At 37.4% G+C, this 19,569-nt stretch overlaps 1 protein-coding gene and 1 long non-coding RNA gene across 4 annotated transcripts; both read left to right on the forward strand.

Annotated features, from left to right (window-relative positions):
• Window positions 1–6,837: 6,837 nt before the first annotated feature.
• LOC137946226 (uncharacterized) lies at window positions 6,838–8,502 on the forward strand. 2 transcript variants are annotated; one of them, XR_011111055.1, is made up of 4 exons: window positions 6,838–6,889; window positions 7,229–7,489; window positions 7,611–7,720; window positions 7,821–8,502. It is a non-coding gene; the product is annotated as an uncharacterized lncRNA (long non-coding RNA). The 2 variants fall into 2 exon arrangements; XR_011111054.1 differs by lacking the exon at window positions 6,838–6,889 and having other exon boundaries at window positions 6,928–7,489.
• A 2,482-nt stretch (window positions 8,503–10,984) lies between these two features.
• LOC137946086 (histidine--tRNA ligase, cytoplasmic-like) lies at window positions 10,985–19,219 on the forward strand. 2 transcript variants are annotated; one of them, XM_068792264.1, is made up of 8 exons: window positions 11,030–11,254; window positions 11,365–12,429; window positions 12,588–12,767; window positions 15,203–15,460; window positions 15,574–15,708; window positions 16,410–16,691; window positions 18,326–18,472; window positions 18,636–19,219. In XM_068792264.1, exons 1-8 carry the CDS (start codon window positions 11,144–11,146, stop codon window positions 18,978–18,980), a joined length of 2,523 nt encoding a protein of 840 aa, XP_068648365.1. In that variant the 5' UTR covers window positions 11,030–11,143; the 3' UTR covers window positions 18,981–19,219. The 2 variants fall into 2 exon arrangements, with proteins under 2 accessions (XP_068648364.1, XP_068648365.1); XM_068792263.1 differs by having other exon boundaries at window positions 10,985–12,429.
• The last annotated feature ends 350 nt before the right edge of the window (window positions 19,220–19,569 follow it).

The raw sequence follows: 19,569 nt of genomic DNA on the forward strand, positions 1-19,569 counted from the left end.
CATTACTGTATTTTTTTATTATTTTTCATTGCTTTGTTATAATGTGTTCACCTAACCCATAATCTTCCCCTTAATTGCTTTCCATAAAGCTTGAATAAACCAACATGGTGGGATCCAAACGAAAAGACAAAGCATCTGAGCTATCACTAAACAATGTCGTAGTCGGTGGTCCTTTTGTTAGTGTCGTTAGATTGTGACAATCACTAAACGGAGGATGGAAAGCACGCCTGCCGGCCAGTTCTAACCGGCCATTTTCATTTTGTTTAATCAATCCACAAGAGGATTTTTTCGAAGAAAAGTAACGTACAATTCTAGTGCAAATAACAGCATTACATATCATTGACATTTGCTTCGTTCCTTCAGTCCGTAACAGGAAGTTACTCGGAATCTTTATGGACTGTAATGTTTGGAAACTTCTGTACCCCACATACAGGGAGATGTATCTTCTCAGTGCCTGCCACTGTTCCGACTTCAAATTTTCGATCTGAAAACCACGCTTAAGAATCAACATGGAGTGACGCCGTTTTCACTTGATCGGAAAGCAGATTTTTTCTTCATACGAATGGGACCCAAGATAATGGTATTAAACGTGCTCCATATTATGGCTTACCATAAAGCCAACGGCAAACAATATTATCATCCGTTTCAGATCGGAGGCAATATTGCGATTATTCCTTCGGAGAAGAAGATCAAATCAACTTTCAGAAACTTGAGAAGCGAAGCGTTGCATGTGTTAAAAGACACCATGTTAATCAAGAAATGGCGGTCAATCAGTTAGTTTATTCAAACCCAGAAAACAAACGAGCAGAAGGGTAGATTCCCAAGCTATCGGAATCCCCAAACGCAGAGAAAATTCTGAGGGTGGGTCTAGCCAGCAAACACTGATACAGACATCTCACATGCAGCAACAAACAGCAGATAATCATAAAATCCAAAACACAATTTAAAAAAAAAAAAGATCATTAAAACGATAAAACGAAACAAGCTCCAGCACCGTTAAATGATCGATCGAGTAACCCGTCAGGCTCCCTCTGTATTTTCCCACAGCTTTATTGAACCGCAAAACGACCACGACCATGGCCATACGAAGGACCACGTCTGGAGCACCTATGCAGTTCAAGAAAGCTGTGGAAGAGCACAAAGAGAGTCATCAGTCAAACACCTCCCCAGAGAATTAGCAGCAGAAGGAAGAAGGGTAGAGAGAGAAAGCGAGGCAGAGGAGGAGGAGGAGGAAGAAGATGGTGTTCGTCCTGGTGGAGCCAGGTGAAACCCTAGAGAGAAGAAGTAGGTTACAGGGAAGGGAGAGGCAAACAGGTATTTATAAGTGAAGAATGCAGTTTTTAATCAATCCCGAGAAGAATAAACGGAAAGTCGTATCCCGCCCTTTCATATTTCCTCTTCTCGCCTTCTGCTAACCCCTAAACCAGCTCCAGATAGGCAGACCTCTCTTTGCTCACAAAAACCTTAAAAGCCCCTGTCCTGTTTTTTTATTTCTCGGCTTTTTAACTTTTCGTCCCTCCTTTTCATAAGATAAACAAATAAGTCCCCCGCAAACCGAAGCCAGCACACCGTCCGGATCCGATGGACCCGGTCCCTTCCACCGGAAACACCCGGTGGGCCCCACCAAGTACCCGGAGTTTAAAATAGTAAAAAATATCAAAATGGGGTGATTAGCGGGGGGAGGGGAACACATGGGGGCATGTGGGGAGGTGGGCCCGGGGTAGCCAGCCCCGTTATTTTCGGGCGAAGGTCGTGTTGTCGGGGAGGGGGTCGCCAGACAGAACCCCTACCCCAACGAGACGTGGGGGGTGCGCAGGTTAGGCAGCCTGCGCACTCCCCCGGTTAGGGTTTCCTGCGAGCTGGCATTCACTAATCCAATACCTTTAATATTTAATCTTGAGTTAACGATATTTTAATCCGTGTTCGCGCTTTTATAAACGGTATTTGGCCGACACAGATGAGGTATGTCCTGTGATTTAACCCATGGCTTTGTCTTCCTTGGCCTCTTCCGTTTTCTTCCTTCACCCTCTATAATACAAAATGGAAGAATTCTAAAGATCAGACCTGGCCTTGGAGACTGTAAATGGGTCCTCCTTAGGGGACGATGATTTTTTTATTTTATTTTTAATCTTTGTCTTCATCTCCTCTCGAAGCGTGGAAGTGGAAGTTGAAGCTTCAAATTTTTTTGGAGAAAAGACGAAGAAGAAGAAGAAGAAGACTGTCCCCATTGTAAAAATTGCAGGTTTAAAATGTTGACTGGTTTAGATAAACCCTAAATCATATTGTAAATAAAACTCTTTAGTGCACTAAGATACTCTAATTTAGTACAATTCTTAAGTATTAATCCTAATTAATTTATAATGCTTTAGATCTTAACATTGCTTTCCAAACTCAATGTATAAATACGAGCAATTCAAAAAAAAAAAAAAAAAAAACCCTAAAACTGATGCAAACAATACAATTTTTACATAATGATTGATAACGATTGTTAAAAAAAATAAACCCATGCTAAATCGAATGCCGGAAAACTAAATGGTATAGAAAAATTTTACGTGGTTCGACCAGGAGTCTAATCCATGAAAGGAATGAGATGAAGAAATTTTATTTATGCAATTAATCATTTGATTTGTATAATTAAGATAATTTCTTTTTATTTTTTAACAATCAAGATAAATCAATCTTTGTTCGTTGTCATTGATTTTTCCAATTTAATGGATAGATAAAATTTTAAAATTACATAAATTAATTCTCTCTTTAACTTCCCCCTTTTAAGTTGAATTGGGGTTGAGAAAAAAAAATCAACCTAGATTCATTATGCAGAAGCCTCAATCTTTCGAAGTGGAGCTTGATGTCATGCTAAAATGACATGTGTGATATGGAAGAGTGTTTGATGATATGGTGGTGACAACATAGGGGTCCATCATACTAGCACTTCATGTCTCCATCCTGAGAAAATATTCTTCATTCAAGCAAATGTAACAAATACATGTTCATGTAAATAAAAAAGATGAGGTGAAACTATGATGGAAGTGGCATAGAGTAACCCGTTGGAACCGGACCCGATAGATGTGGAGTGGATTTTCAGATCTTTGTTTTTTTTTTAAATTGAAGTTTTGATTCTAAAGATCAATGCATGATATATTTTAAAAAATGAAAGGTTTCAAAAAAATCTCCTATTGATGAAAGAAATTCATGACCATTTCTTAATGATTTTTTTCATAAAATAACATGAAATATTTAAAATAAACATATCTATCTAATAAATAAATCAATTTAAATGAATTAATAGAAGTAGATGAAGTTAAAAATTGAGAAGAAAATGATAGAAAAAAATAAAAAAATAAACCAAAAAGTTAAACCTTCGACTCTAATATTATGAAAAAATAAATTTATGCTAAAAAAATAAAAGGCACAAATAAATTATACATGATTTAGCCCTAGGAGCCTAATCCAAAGACAAAAAAAGAGAGGGTGAGATTGGATTAGGATGATTATTACATCAATGGCATGTCTACTTAGGCTAAAAAGGGCATAATCACTTGATTTGTATAGTTAAGGTAATCAAGATATTTTCTCTTGGTTTTTGGAAATCAAGATACATGATTTATTTGTAATTGATTTTGTCAATTTAATTGATACATTAATTTCAAAATTACATAAATTAATTTGTTACGAAAACAACTGATAATAATTCTCTTGGTGATTTGTAGTGTTGCAAAGGACGTTCTTGTTGTAATTAAATATTTGGATAAATCATGGGAATTTTGTTGGTTTATAAGGTTTAGCAATATTTTTTTTAAGCTACCATAGATTAGTAAATATAGTAGAGAAGATAAAACTATTGAAAATAGCCCAATCTCTCACCAACTTAGTCTGCAAGCTGTGGCTTCTATTTGATAGCTACTTATATCTTATCATTCAGTCTCAATGCATGGGAGATCCTAATCTTTGGTGGGATGGCTAGCATGGTCAGTAGAAAGCGTGGAGTGGTTTTTAATCCTTCATCTTTCTACTGCAAGGAACCTTTGGTTGCTCTCCTGGAAAATATTACAATCCTTACAAATCTCCAGAGGAAAAAAACAGAAATTCTGTGTTTAATCTGTGCTCAAGGCAAAGAAGAAAGAAGGAGAGCTGAGGAGTTTAGAGTTTAGGGAGGAGAGATGAAGAGAGATAAACACTAGTATTAGAGAGCAACTAAACATCTTAATTAAGGAAACTATCTATGACAAACAGCCTTTTCTTCTCTAGAACTACCCTAAGAGAGAAACAACCCTCCTTCTGAACTACCCTTTAGGATGATTTTATATCCCAAAACTTGGGTAATAGATACAATAAAAACAGAAAAAAAGAAGAAGAAATATTCATCTCACAGGTCTAAGGATAAAATGATGCACGCAACCTATTAAATTTTCCTTTCTCTACGAATACCTTCGATCTTACAAGAAGTAACACTGTAACGGATGATTCTCTTCCCTCTGAAGTTGAATCAATTACAGTCAAGAAAAACATGAAAATAAATTAGTTTCTTCAAAGTCAGATTAGAAATGGGCTATGGTGATGCTTCATTCTCGTCTCATTGGCATTTGAACATGACTGTAAGAATAGCTAATTAAGACATATTAAGAAGTACCTCCCCTAAATGTTATCTCTCTAGGAAAAAATAGTGTCTAGGACTTAATTCTTCCTCATGGATTTTTTTTTTCTCTTTAACCTTACGATCTTTCTTGATGAATTCTAGAAAAGCACATCCATCCATCTTTAAGAGCTGCAAGCAAAGATGTTAGCATCAAGGAGAAAAATTTCCTCGTAATACTTGTAGAGGAGGCAAATTATGAAGCCAATGATCTGTAGAAATCTATTGTATAAACAGGCAAAACTAAAACACATCCTTTATCCTACATAGATTTTCGTGTTTCTTCTCAAAATTTTCCTTGATTTGTGAAGCGATTTCATATTTGCATTTCTTCTTTTTTCTCCCCTTTTTTTCATTCTTTAATGTTTCATGCTGGGTGGGCATTGCGTTCCAGTAATCAGTATCGGACAGCCCCAAATCCTCTTAAGTCCTTTAAATCCCTGAAATCCATGGCGTAATTGTTGTTATGCGTTATGTAATAACTGTTACAACCCTGTCATTTGATCGAAACCATCTCAAACGAGTTTCTTTTTTCCTCACCATTTTACCCAATTAATTGTAAATATATAGAAGAGAGATAAAATCAAGATTAGGAAGGTTTTGATAATCATGCCGTAGCTTGCTGTCCTCTTAACAGTCTAGCCCAGTTGGGATTTCCAAGAGTTGTGGGAAGAAGAAAAGGAGAACCCAGTTGGTTCTTGAATCTTTCAAGTAAATCACGTGACTCAAAATTTTCTATTGTGTACACCAAGTAAGAAAGAAGATCTTTCTCTGTCATGGTAAAGGAGGCAGAGAGCTGAGGCAAAAACAAGCTCAGATATCTGCCGGGTACTGACTAATTTTGTTGGATCTAGTTTGGCCTATGGGTCTGCATTCATCTGCAGAGCTCCAATAGAGAGATGATCTCTCTCTTTCTCTCTCTCTCTCTTTTAAGCACCGAGTGAATGGCAAAGAAGAGCAGCATATAAGGGTTATGGATTGACAGCCGTATCTTTTTGAGGTGAATCAGAAGAAGAGGAGGACAGTGGTCCACCACACTCACCACCACCTCCACCATACACACAGATAGTAGCCAGCCGTATCTTTAAATTCCCCATAATTCAAGATACCTGGATTTATCTCAGGCTCTTTCATTTTCCTCCTCTTTCTTTAATTTTTCTCTGTCAACGGAGAGATACAATTGACATGAGTGATACTGTAACAGTCATGAGAAGGAAGTACTGATCAGCCGCAATTACTTTTTCATATTCTTTTTAGCGTTCAGAAGTAGTGGACTATCCTTTTAACAAGTAGGGTTGAGGTTTTACTGGTTGCTAAAAGTTTTGCAGTAAGTTTTTTTTTTTTTTTCTTCTTCTTCGGAGTTGTGTTTTTCTTTGTTAGCGATCTTTCCGATTTCCATCCATAAATAAGGAGAAGTGGGATCGAAAGACAGAGGGAGTTGCAGTTGCAGACGGTGAATAAAGAAGGAAATGGACCCAGTCACATGATGTGAAAATTGAACTGAATTGTCTTGCTTTTCTGGTTAAAAAAATCCGTGAGGAGAGAATGGAGATGGGTTTTAGAGTTTCACCATGCGTATAAGATTTCTGAGACGAGAAGAGATGAATAGACAATAGATATCTACTGGGAGTGGCCGGCTGTAATCCGGAAAAGAGTAAGAAAAGAAATCAAAGTGGGACAGGGCGTTTATTCACAATTATTGGGACAAAGAATGGGCCACGGAGGTGCTGGTCATAGTTTAAACAAGGAAAGAAGAGGGAGGCATTTAAGAGAGAGAAAGTCTATATTTCAGAGGATGTAAATGGAGAGTTAGAGCCAGCAATGCATGCATGGACGACATATCAAAGGTGGGTGACGTAACCAGAGACCTGGGGACCATAGACCCCCATATCCTCGCTACTCCTTGGTCTCTTTCTCTCTTTCTCTCTCTCTTGAGATCTTAGCTTTAATGGTGAATAAACAAAAGGAACGGTTCACATGGCGGCATGTGAGGGGGATGGGAGAGCCGGCCCGTCGACGCTTTTCTTCTTTCTTTTGATTTTGTAGTTTGTTTTTTGGGGGGATTTTTTCTTTCTTTCACCCATCTCTCATGGTGCATCTGCCCCACCACCCACTCATTTCAATGGCGGGTCCTCTTTCTCTCTCTAGATCTGCATACATTATATTATAATATGGGCGGGGACTCTGTGAGAGAGAGAGAGAGAGAGTGGTCCATGGGAAATGGTTGGCGAGTGGTTACCTCACGAGGGAGATCTGGTCTGCTCTCGTCTCGTCTGACCTCTTTTTCAGCTATCTTTAACTATATCAATTCACCCCTCTTCAATCTTCTCTCTGCGGGAGGGGCTGGCTTTCCCAAGCCCTGTCATGCCTTTCCACAGCTTTCTTGAACTTCTTCTCTTGGTTCCGCACACGCAGAAGTTCAAAAAAGCTGTGGGAAATCATGGCGAATCAGGGCTTCATCTTTCTCTCTTTTTCTCTTAACTTTCTCTTCCTTTCTTGATATTTTCCTAGTTCAATTAGATGGTTACTAGGAACTTGGTAATGGGTGCTTGCCGAGTCCCTGATTTATGCGTTTTTCTGTCACTGATCTAGCAGATGAACAGATTGGACGCTTCCGTGGAAGGTTTCGAGTTCATCAAATGGGTTAATTCTAAAAATAAATACAAGCGTCGTCGTGCCTATTTATTTCACTGGATATATTTCCCTTTAAACCTCACTGTGAGATATATATGTAGAACTGCAGCAGAAGTCGTCACAATCTGACCGTATCTTCCATCTTTTTAGGTCTCTCTTTCTGGGTAAATTTACATAAGCGCTCTGGTTGGAGCTCAGATGTAAAAGAACTGCATTTTACAGGTAAGATATAGTCTTCTAACTCTACAGAATTATCAACAATGGCTTGAAAATCTTCAAATTTGAAAGGTGTAGATTGTCTATTTCTGACGAAGAGATTATATATTGTTTCCATATGATTCAGATCTGAGACTGGAGCGACAATCGACGCCGATGCTAGCTCCTGCACATATGAGTGAATATTTGTTTGAGACTGCTGTAGTACTTGAGCTCCTTCCCTGAGCGACATCTCAGGTTCGCCGCTTCTGAGGAATCATCATCATCTTCTCAAGCTTCGAGCCATTGTTGCCGTATTGATCTTGACTTCCATTAATTTAAATCTCTTCATTTTCAGAATCATCAGCTGCGTTGTCGAGCTTGAATCTCGTCGGTAAAGCTCAAGCCAGAGGCCTTCTTGATCATCCCCTTCGTCTTGGTTTCACTTAAATTTTTCTGTCGCCGAGAGTCAAATGAAGAACATTCTGCGGCAGTCCAATACACTGCCTAGATGATTTTTAACCGAGGATTCGCCTCTGACCAGAATTAAGAAGTCGTTCCAATTGGGATGGAAACACTATGGCATCCTCTAACTCGAGTGACCTCCATGATTTTGTGAAGAAGAATCCCAAATTGCATGACTAGCTGGTCATTTTTCAAGGACGATGCCAAAGCCACCGGCAACCAGCAGCTCACTACAAATCAGATGTAAACAGACTCTTAATGTAGAACGTGTTTGTGGCAGCTCCCCAGAAAAAAAAGGAGGTTGGTGATCATGTTTCCAAGCTTTGATCAGTTAGGCCAAATTAAGATCTCCAGCCTCGTCAGTCTGTAGCAGAAGATATTATTGCACAGATGGAAAAACCAGAAACAGCTTCGTTTACAAGCTCAACTGGGTATATGAGCCTCCAAACCAAAGGTTTCAGTTGCCTGCGAAACATCTAAAGAATCTCTTTTCCTCCAAATGATCATTTGCTTTTGGGAATTGGGGGGCGTAGATGTTTGTTCTCAAATAGTTATCATCTAGCTTTGCATCAAAATTATGAGTATCTTCATTGGTTGCTCCTGACAGAAAACCTAAGGTCTCGCTTTGGATCGGCCTTTCAGAGTTATTTTTATAATTTTCATAAAAATAAAATAAAAAAATTCTCGGGATATTTTTTCTTTTTACATTTTTGTTTTCACCACCTGTGATGAAGAGTAAACAAATTACAAAATACACCAATAATTTTTTGCTTTCAACAGTTAAAAAAAGTTTTACTAAAAATTAAAACAGAGATTCAGAAGCCAAACCAGGCATAGTTTCAATGCCCATTTAAACAAAACTCAGCTTCCACTAAAGAATGGCGAAAACCTGAAAAGCTGATACCTTTGAGAAAGCCAGTTGAGATAAAACAATATCGCAAGGATGATGTGATATGCCTCCTTTTGTGTCTGACCCACTTCATTTTGCATATCAGAGCAGCAAAACCATTTTCCTTTGCCGTCTTAAATCGGGAAACCAATCCATCTCTGCTGAAAAGTAAAGCAGGCTGACGCTATAGTTGTTGCCTGGTGGGGCTGTCCACTGTGTTTGCCTACCTTCTTGTGATGGTCGTGACTTGTGAGTGAAAGAAGAATATCTGAGAAAGAATAAATATGAATCGGTTATGGCTTCTAACGAAGTTTTTCATATGGGATTATGGTAATAACTGCGAGTAAGGTTTAGAACTTCGTAGCATGAGTTTGGGCCAAGTTAATAGTTACAACTTAGACAGGCTGCTTTGCTCTCGGAAAGTAATCTTCAGCACTTGCTGTTTTCCACAGCTATCCATATCATTCTCTTCTTTTCTGCTCTTTACGACCAGGTAGCTGTATTTTTCATAAGCCCTCAAGTCCTAGATTTTACTTTGTAGGGATGCACCAAGCCAAACCGGCTCACAAACCCTTCGAGCTAGGCTTAAAAAACTTGGCTCTATTCAGTTTTTATTTGAACTCGTATCAAACTTAAAATAAGGTTCGTTAAGTATAACAAGCCAAACTCGAAATTTTCCAAGTTTGACTTATTAGTTCGTGAGTCAATTCGTTAGCATAAATTTTTTTGTGAAAATATCCTTTATTCTAATGGCGTTGGGGTTCATAATTGATCTGATTTACCACAAACCTCAAAGACAAATGATAATTCAACCCTTTTGGGTCCTTCAACATCTAATGGTGTTGTTTGTAAATAGAATAAACACTATTGATGGGGGTATTTGCTATTTCTTTTAGGTTTATTAAGTTTGTTATTATACATTAGTATGCTCCATTGCAAAGTCTTGGTCTTCTTTGCGATAACTTTTAGTTCAATGATATTAAGTTTGTCATAATATTCTCTTTATTTATTTTTTTAATTTTTAATTTTTAGAGTTTTATATGTAAGTTAAGCTTGAACCCAACTCGTGCTCGAATTCAAACTCGGTAAAAAAATTTAGGCTCAAACTCGGTTGCAATTTTAGACTCGAGGCCAAACTCGAACATATGCAAGCTCGAGCTTGGCTCGGCTCGATGCCACCCCTAGATATAAGTAATCTCTCGTGTCCCAATTATACTCAAAAGATAATATTACATCCACATAATACTGTCTAAGACCCTACTTTGCACAAAAATCTATGTCAAGACTTCAATAATTCTATTTTAATTCCAGTCCATTTTAATTTTTGGTCTCGAGGTTGATTCTAATTTTAGGCTCGAGTTTGAAGTAATTCAGATCATGTCACACTTGAACATATGCAAGTTCTAGTTTGGCTCGTCTCGATGCTACCCCTAATGATGCTTGATGTATCTCCTTTAACCTGTCCTCCATTGAAATTCAATTAGGTTGGTTTAGGTTTTTCATTTTACCTATCCACATGTGCCGGATAATAATTTAGCATGGCAAAAAAAATAAACTAAAAATCATAATATTTATAAAGATATTTTTTATAATCAATACCTCTTGGCTTGGGAGTAAATTGTTATTTTCTAAAATTTTAAAATTGGCCTCTTCAGAATTATATTTAAACTCATTTAGATATTTCCTTTTATCAAAGAATTAGACTTAAAAAGAGATTCATAAAAGTTTCAATAAAAAAAATTATTGAGATTATAATAATTTACTATGTTTCTTCATAAGACATTATTTTTATCCTTGGTTCGAAAGAAGCTTTTCACCACCTCATATAACAATCAATCGATGATTCTCATGTCAAAAATATCTATTAGAGAAAATTTTGTCATATATGAAAATAAATCTAATATAAATTTATAAAATTTAATTTAACTCCACAATATTCAATTTAGCTCTAATAAAATATTAATTTAATTTTACTATTTTTTTACTGCTTTATTTTTTACATTCGACATTTCAATTTAGTGGGGGTTAGTGAACTCTGAAAGTACACCGGAAAGTGAAAATGAATTACCTTTAGAGTCGTAAAAGTGAAAGTGGGAGTGATGCACCCTTTAGAGTCGTTTCAGCTGGTGCGAGCCCCCGGTTTCCGTTAATCTCGTCCGTCGTTCATTTTCCTCAAAAACCCTGAGAAAACCCTTCCGTTCCTCCTTGAATAGCGGAGCTAGAGCTCCTCGTGGAAACTCGCGGAGATCCAACTATGGCGGCCTCCGTTGTGACTGTTGGAGGCAAAGGTTCTTCACTTTCATCAAGCTCCGTTTACGCCGTCGCTAATGCCCTTGCCACAGTTGAGATCGACTCCTCGATCCTCGAAAGACTCTCACAGTCACAATCAAAGAAGCCGCCGTATCTTGGTTGCTCAATTAAGTGCCGGTCTCCGTCAGGTTCGAACTTACTGACCCGGGAGGAATCCCGAGCTGCCTTACTTGTCCTATTGAACAAGCTTCTCCTCGTCGATTCTGGCATTCGTACTGACCTGCCTCTGTTGATTCAGAAAATCCTAAACGAGGTGTTGGAGACCGTGGATTTGGCTTCCGTTTTCGATGGTATTGCTGTTACGAAGGAAGAAAAATCAGTTGTTGAAGCTTCTCTGGCTGGCTTGGAGGGAATTTTAGCTCTCATTGATTGTTCTGCCTCATCGCTTGTCCCGGTCATTGACGCAGTTGCTGCCTTGTCTTGTGAGGCTATCAATGCTGACCCAAGGGCATTTGATTTGCCGGTTACTGGCGATGGTTTTTCGATAAAAGATCAAACGGATGTGGCTAGTGACATGAGAGATTTGCTGTTCGGGTCGAAATTTGTTGGCCAGAACACTAAGGACGCGGTTACTGAGATTCCAGAGCTTCATGGAGACTTTAGGAGTGCTGTGCGATCAGTACACGCTCGGGCTCGAGCAGTGTTGAATTCAAAGGTCAGCGGAAAGGGACAATCGTTGGTGACTACTGTATCACCTCTCACTTGGGCGATACGTACGGTTGGTGAAATTAGTTTGCAACGAGCCAAAATTACAGTTGATGGATTGGACGATCTGCTGAAGGCTCAGGTCTCTGAGCTGCTAGAGAAAAATTCTGTTCCTTACTTTGAAGAAATCAAGAAAGGGCTGGATACTGTGACAGCAAAAGCTAATTCCATGGAGTTTACTTCTGTTCTGCATGATATATACGGCTTTTTGCTCAGATTAAGAAATGTTCTTGCTTGGGAGGCTGCACTGGCGTTATATGCTTTTGAGCTAAATGATGAATTGAGTGGAGGCAGTGAGAATGTGGAGAAGAAGGACGAAGATCAGAATGATAAGAAAAACGAGAAGAAAAATGTGAAGAAGACTGAGAAGAAGAAGAAGGTCTTAGGAAAGGGCACTACTATCATAAGGCAATTTTTGAAAGATGTACTTCTGATTAAGAGCAAAATAATTCACCAGAATCAGCTTGTCCTTGTAGATTGGGAAACCAGACTCTCTTCTCTTTTTGCTCCTGTACACCCTGAACTCGCTGCTCTCTCTAATATCATTAAAGAAGTAGTTGAAAGCAATGAAGTAAGAAGACTCCCTAAAATTCCCAAGGTGAGAATTGCATTATGTCATTTTTCTTTTGTAAGTATCAGTGCTTAAGTGTGTGGTGCTTGAGTGCTTTATATGTAGGCAACTAATTACCACAAATTTTTTCCACCCTGCAATCAATCACTTTTGATTAACCTTTGGGAGCTTTATGCATTTCTTAGGGTACTCGAGATTTTGGAAAGGAACAAATGGCTATTAGAGAGAGGGCATTTTCAATAATTGTTGGTGTGTTTAAGAGGCATGGAGGCACAGCTCTAGATACTCCTGTGTTTGAATTGAGAGAAACTCTAATGGGAAAATATGGGGAAGACTCCAAGCTAATATATGATCTTGCAGACCAGGTATGTAAGAAATGTACAGGTCGCTGATTTTTTATATTTTTGCTTGAGTAATTTACTGAAAGATCCTGCATTTTCTTTTATCTTAGAAAAGAATGGGTCAAGGTGCATTTTAAAGAAAAAGAATTGGTCCATGTAACCATCGTGAGATTTTCAGAAACACGGATCCTGAGGATTTGGAAGGCTTGCTTAATTTATCTTCATGGGTTATCTGTTCTTCAGGGTCTATCCTTTTCACATTTTCTCTACTTTTGATTAGGACTAGAAGAACTTAGTTGTTTTTGCTCAGAAATACTTATTTTCCTTCTTCAGCTTTCATATTGATGATGCTACACTGATAGGGTTGTTGTAAATGAGGATCCACCATGCCTTGTCTCTGAAGAGAGTAGTGCATGGTGCAAAGCTGTGAAGAACAAAAAAGAGGAAATAAGCCAATTTTTATGTCAACCTAATTGCCAAAAGAGATTTATGATGAAGCAAGGACTAGTAAAACCATGAAGAAAGAAAGAATTCTGTAGAAGCAGAAGCATATATGAAAACTCTCTTGACCAATGGGAATATTAAAAAGCTTCCTCCTAGTAACATGTAATACTGATAATGAGTGATCCATTATCACCAGATAAGAGATTGTCTGTCAATATAACTAGTTCAATGGATGAGGTTGATTTGTATGTCTACTTGGTTCAGGCTGTGCTGATGTATAGGTTAAGGTATGGCAAAAAAGGATATACTCAGGTACATTTGACAATATCGAAAAATATAAAAAAACAATTAAAAGAACTGCAAAAAGGAAGTTTAGGTAAGGAATAGAAACCATGAATGTTGATACATGGTGGATGATTACCTTAAGTATTTTTTTATATCTCATCCCAATGGCATAATGTGAATTGTGAATCTAACTAATACTAGAGAGTAATTGTGCTTTTTTTTTCTTTGAATATTTGATTACACCCCTGGTGTGTCACAGCTCACACTACACCCCTTACTACAGTAGGAATTGAACCCAAGATCTCACATTGGAACCAACACCCCCTTAAATGAGGTCATCGAGTTCAAAGCCAATTAACATACTGGAAAATAATAGTAAATAAAATGAATTTTGCCTTTCAAATTAATAAAATAAATTAATTTTTAAGGCTTTTAGAAACTCTACTTTCCTGTGTTTGAGCCTTGTGCCCTGTTAGTATATAGACATATTTGCTGGAAAATTTCCATTAATCTAGTGAATTGAACAAAAATGTCTTAGTGTTAATCAAGAGAGAAAGTCTGAGGGGAATTTACTTAACCTAGGGAAGTGACTTTCCATGTTAAGCATAAAAGAGAGTAAGTGACAAACCAGCAAAATGGTGTGATTTCACTTATTCTAGAAAATTACTTGAAATGAGGCGACTTGATGCCATTTCTGGCCTCAAACTTAGGTTTGACTCGAATTATTAATTGTCCTTCACTATCCATTGCATTCTTTATGTTCCTCTTTCCCTATGCGATGTACTTTTTTGTGCACTAATCTTAATAAGTGTGTAAGAAACACCAGAAAAAAAAGGCTATCAAAGAAGGATAGCTTCTCAATCTCTTGCAATGGGTCTGTAACTTTGTTATGATAGAAGAAAGTCTTGGAAGAGACCTAAACCCTAATAAGAGAACAAGATTGTGGTATATTGAATGCCAAAGGAAAGGGACCTTGGCTATATGAGTAACTCTAAGAGAAACCTATGCTCGATAGGTTTTTTTAAAAAAAAAAACCTACGCTTGATAAGGAAAATCTTTAACTGAAAGTGGAATGACTTAAATTCAGTTTATTTAACTTGCATTTGTTGGGGTCATCTTCAAACACAATTTTAAGATCTCATTTAGTCCCCAAAGCTCCTGATTTTGGAGGGCATTGCTAATACTTTGATTGGTGGGACAGAGGAGATTTTGGGTTCCTCTTACTTCATCACCCCTCCATCTTTCAGGTCTGGATCAACTTTTTTTCCTAGTGTGGTTTTCAACAATTTTATATAATTTTCATACCAAATTCACTTATAATCAGTTAAATCCCTCTTCTATTAATTTATTCAGGGCATACTCAAAATTTTCTGGCAATTTCTTTAACTATCTGAAGTTTCTACTCTAGCTGATAATCACAGTAAAGAAATTGCATGAAGAATATTTATAGTTTGCTTGGTATTTTAGTGAATGTTCTGTTACAGTGTCTCCACTGTTTTAGAACAACTGAAATCCAAAAATTCATATCATGAAACTAGGGAATAATTTCCCAAATCTAGTTTATTTGGTTGCATTGCTTTTTCAGGCATCTCAATTGTTGAAGAACCAGAACTTTTTGTCTGGACTGTTTTTCTCTCAGTTTTTAAATATATTTGCTTGCAAAGTTACTTTGGAACATCGATTGGCTTCTTGTCAAATGTTTCAAACATTTGTTTTGGTCATGTATGCAGGGTGGTGAGATTTGTTCTTTGCGATATGATCTTACAGTTCCATTTGCACGATACCTAGCCATGAATAAAATCAACTCGCTGAAAAGGTATCAAATTGCTAAAGTATACAGAAGGGATAACCCTTCTAAAGGGAGGTACCGTGAATTCTATCAGTGTGACTTTGATATTGCTGGTAAATGTGATTGGATGGAAGCTGATTTTGAGGTGATTAAAGTGTTGACGGAGTTACTCGACGAATTGAAAATTGGTGATTATGAGGTATTGCTCTTTCTTACATTAAATTGTTGATAGTCCTACTGTCTGGCTTAGCAGCTCGTTTTTTTTTTTCTGTTTAAATTGTTCTTGAAGATACTGCTGTTTTACCACTTTAGATAAAGTTGAATCATCGGAAATTGTTGGATGGAATGTTTGCTATTTGTGGAGTTCCAGCTGAAAAGTTTAGGACTGTCTGCTCCAGTATCGATAAGTTGGACAAACTTTCATTTGAGCAAGTCAAGGGGGAATTGGTAAGAGTTTTACTTGTTCTTCTTACCGTAATAGATATTTTATCCATTGTTTCTTCTGTGGGTTTACTAACTGATTGACATGCCTGACAACATACTATGTTCAGAAAGGCAGAAAGGTTCAATATTTTTATAAAAAACTTTTTCAGTAGGTTATTTGTACTACATTTTTTTTTTGTCAAAGAACAGTCAAAGAAGTGACAACATACAAGAGGTACGATACAGCCCATACTACTGAAAGAAAAGATTCTGATCCGATTGATTTGCTGGAACTGCTCTACTGGAAGAAAGAAAACAATTCTGATCCAACCGTTCATTGAAACCTTTCATTTCAGCCTGTTAACTCTAGTTCTTATCACATGCAAAACAAAGAATCTCATGTCTTCGATTCCCCAACCTCTTCTCCCATCCAAGTAATCAAAGAGCTTCTGTGCTTGATAATTGAAAAAAATTGTACATTTTTTTGCTCTGCCTTCCTTGTTGATTTTACTCATGCATATCTGAATCAGTCATCTAACAATATGAAGATCCTCATCCATCAGCTTTCATTTTTAAAATTGAAAATTTTATTAACTTCTTACTGAGGAGATATCTAGAATCTGATTCTTATTATTATCTTATGGCGCACTGTTGATCAATTTTTTCATGTTGCTTGGGAAAGCAAATTGTTTCGCCTAACATGTGATGTATATCTTTTTGTTTAGATCTATGAGAAAGGCTTAGCAGTTGAAACAGTGGAGCGAATTGGTTCTTTAGTGAAAAAAAGAGGGTCTCCACTTGAGATTTTGTCTGATTTAAGGGGAGATGGCAGCCCTTTTCTGGATAATGAGGGATCTGTCAAAGCATTAAAAGAATTGGGCATCTTATTTGGAGCACTGGAGAGTTCAAATTGTATAGACAAAGTGACTTTTGACTTGAGCCTTGCGAGAGGTCTCGATTATTATACTGGAGTTATATTTGAAGCTATTTTCAGAGGTACAACACAGGTAAATGGCTTTTGCTTCCCATTTCTCAGACTCCTGATACTGGAAAGTTAATGATCAGTATGATTTTTTTTTTTTTGAAAAGCAATAGTTTTTATTGAGAGTAGGGGGGACCACTATGAGCCTCCCAAAGAGAGGGGGAGGCATCTAGAAAAACAAATAAGATGAGTAATCAAGCCCTTGTGGTGATGAATGGTCAGATCCATTAGGAAGGCACCCTCTGTTGCTAATTTATCAGCTTGCCATCAGCTGATCTCGTGTGCAGCTAGGAGATGTTCTATGTTTTGGCCAAGTCCACTATTTCTTCAACCAAACTAAGGAGCTGTCTAGTGGGGTTGTTCCTCTTTTGCACCAGTTAAGCACAACAAGGGAAAGGGGGTGGGGGGGTCCCCTTCAACAATGAGGGGGGAGCTGAGTTGTTTGGCTTCAATCTGGAGCCCATAGAGGGTTAAGTATCTTTGCAGTATAACTCTATGCAGTATATCTGTTTGAAGAATTTACATGTTGTAATAGTTGTTAAATTTATGGAAAAGAGAAAAACTTCATTGACTTGTTATAATTTGAATACAGTGAGTCTCTATTAATAATAGAGGAAAGTAGTAGAATCCAATTACAATTAAACTATCCTTGTCCTAGTTACACCCTAAGTTAAATACTATAAAATAAGTCTTAGAATAATTGAACAACTAACCATAAATAAAAAACTAACATAACTAAAACACCTTTAATTGAGACCTCCTCATGTGAGACTCTTGTAAGAATCCACCATTTTAATTTGGTTCTGTGAGACTTCTTGCTGTGAGAGTCATGTGAGACTCTTCCATATCGGCTCTTCAAAAATAGTAATTTCGCATTGATAGTAAACGTGTCCTATCACTTTTACCTATTAATAATAGTAGTTTTTTCTCTATTAATAATGAATAATTACTTTTTCTCTAAGTATCCTGGCTTTTTCTCTATTAATAATTGTGTTATGGTTGAAAGGCAGTTCAACCTGTTAGAAGTCGTTTCACTTGATCTAATATGTTGATGTTCTCATTGAATTCAAAACTTTGGGAATCAGTGAATCTGTAAGTTTCTTTGTTTGGCTTTCCTGGTCTTTTCATGGCTGAGCGTGTTTGAAAGGGGTCACAGGGTACTTTGGTGCAATCAAATTTAGTAACTAAAGGTGATTGTATATGCTAGAAGTTTGGCATTGCATTCATTATGTGTGGTTTTTGGTGGCATTAAAATTGTAGGCGCAGCTCACTGTCTATTTTCTTCATGACCTGACTATAATGCGGAGACTAAAGATTCTTGATACATTTTGCCGAGTCAGAAGAGCTATATTGACACTACATCTCTTTCTTGATTTTGATTAGTTATTATTACTCAAATAAAACCTGTTTAGCACTGGAGTTATTTTGATTTTGAGTTAGAATCTTTTGAAACTTTTATGGATTGATAATTTTAAGAAAAAATGAAATAGCAAACTCTCATTTCTTATGTTTTCTTCAATATTGCTGAAGTATTTGTAGGTCCCACCCTGTCAATAGCAGTTCACTACTCTCTGCCAGATGCTATTTTTGTTTTCAAATATATGATTTTCTACTCTGGTTGGTTTAGAATCTTGTATCTAACCTGGCCTATGCCATTAGGTTGGTTCTATTGCAGCAGGTGGGCGCTATGACAATCTTGTAAAGATGTTTGGTGCAAAGGAAGAAATTCCAGCTGTTGGTATCAGCCTCGGGATTGAACGAGTATTTACAATTATGGAGGAGCAGCTTGCAAAGGACAACAGCCAGGTGAGATAGTTTGATGATTATGGAGTTATGGTTAGGGTGGAGTTCTGGATGCAACTGTATTTAAGAAAACCATCATCTTCTTTGGACGCAACTGATGATAATGCAAACTGAGATGCCTATTAACTTGGTGTCATGGATCTGATCGTTGCCTGCACTTTACCAGGTAATTCGAGCCACTGAAACACAAACAATGGTGGTTTTTGTTGGGAAGAAAGGGGATGAATTGACAAGCCATGCTGCTAAACTAGTGAGCGAGCTGTGGAAAGTCAATATAAAAGCCGAGTATGCTATCACCAACAAAGTGATGAAGCAGATCGACCGTGCCAAACAATCTGGTATCCCATTTATGGTCATTGTGGGTGAGACCGAACTGCGTGATGGTGTTGCAAATGTGAAAGAAATTGCAGTTAATAAAGAGGAGGCTGTCCCTCGTGATCAAGTTGTCCAGGAGTTGCAGAGGAGGTTAAATCTGGGGCAGTCACAATCTCACATGTACGTAGTTGTTTGATGGAACAGTTTTCCATTCCATAAAATCATTCTAACTCTAGGTATATACTGAGGGCACGCGCGTCATCACTTGAATGACTTTGGGTCTCATTTGATGTGTAACAAAGGTGCTTTTGCTTCCATTATTTGATCTAATGTCTCACTTTTCTGTCTCTTTCAGATCTGTTGGAGACAAAAATACTTGGGTTTGCTAATTAATTTGGTAAATCTGTTGATTGTGTATCAATTTGTCTTGGGATTGTTTTCTCGTCTCCATTTTTCTTTTGTGATTTGGAAGATGGATAATGTATCTGTTTCCGCAAAAGATGTGACGTAGATTCATACCCCTCACTAATTCATGTGGTACTATTCTTTAACAATCTTTTGAAGTTTTAGCTAAATAAAGTAATTATAAGTAAGTTTCATGTAAAAACTGAACAAAACCGAATATTTTTTAAGTCAAACTCGAATGGTTTGCAAGTTGATTTGACTGGTACCACACCTACCTGGATCTGCCAGCTTGTTACTCTAAACAAGGTATAAGTTTGTTTAATTATAATGTGATGGATCATTGTGACAGCCGTAGAGGTGAATTGGAGAAGAGTGATTTG

The sequence above is a fragment of the Aristolochia californica genome, unplaced genomic scaffold, assembly GCF_029961685.1.
Source record: "Aristolochia californica isolate CCGP_79_NKW_82.1479 unplaced genomic scaffold, dmAriCali1.0.hap1 SCAF_12, whole genome shotgun sequence".
NCBI lineage: Eukaryota > Viridiplantae > Streptophyta > Magnoliopsida > Piperales > Aristolochiaceae > Aristolochia > Aristolochia californica.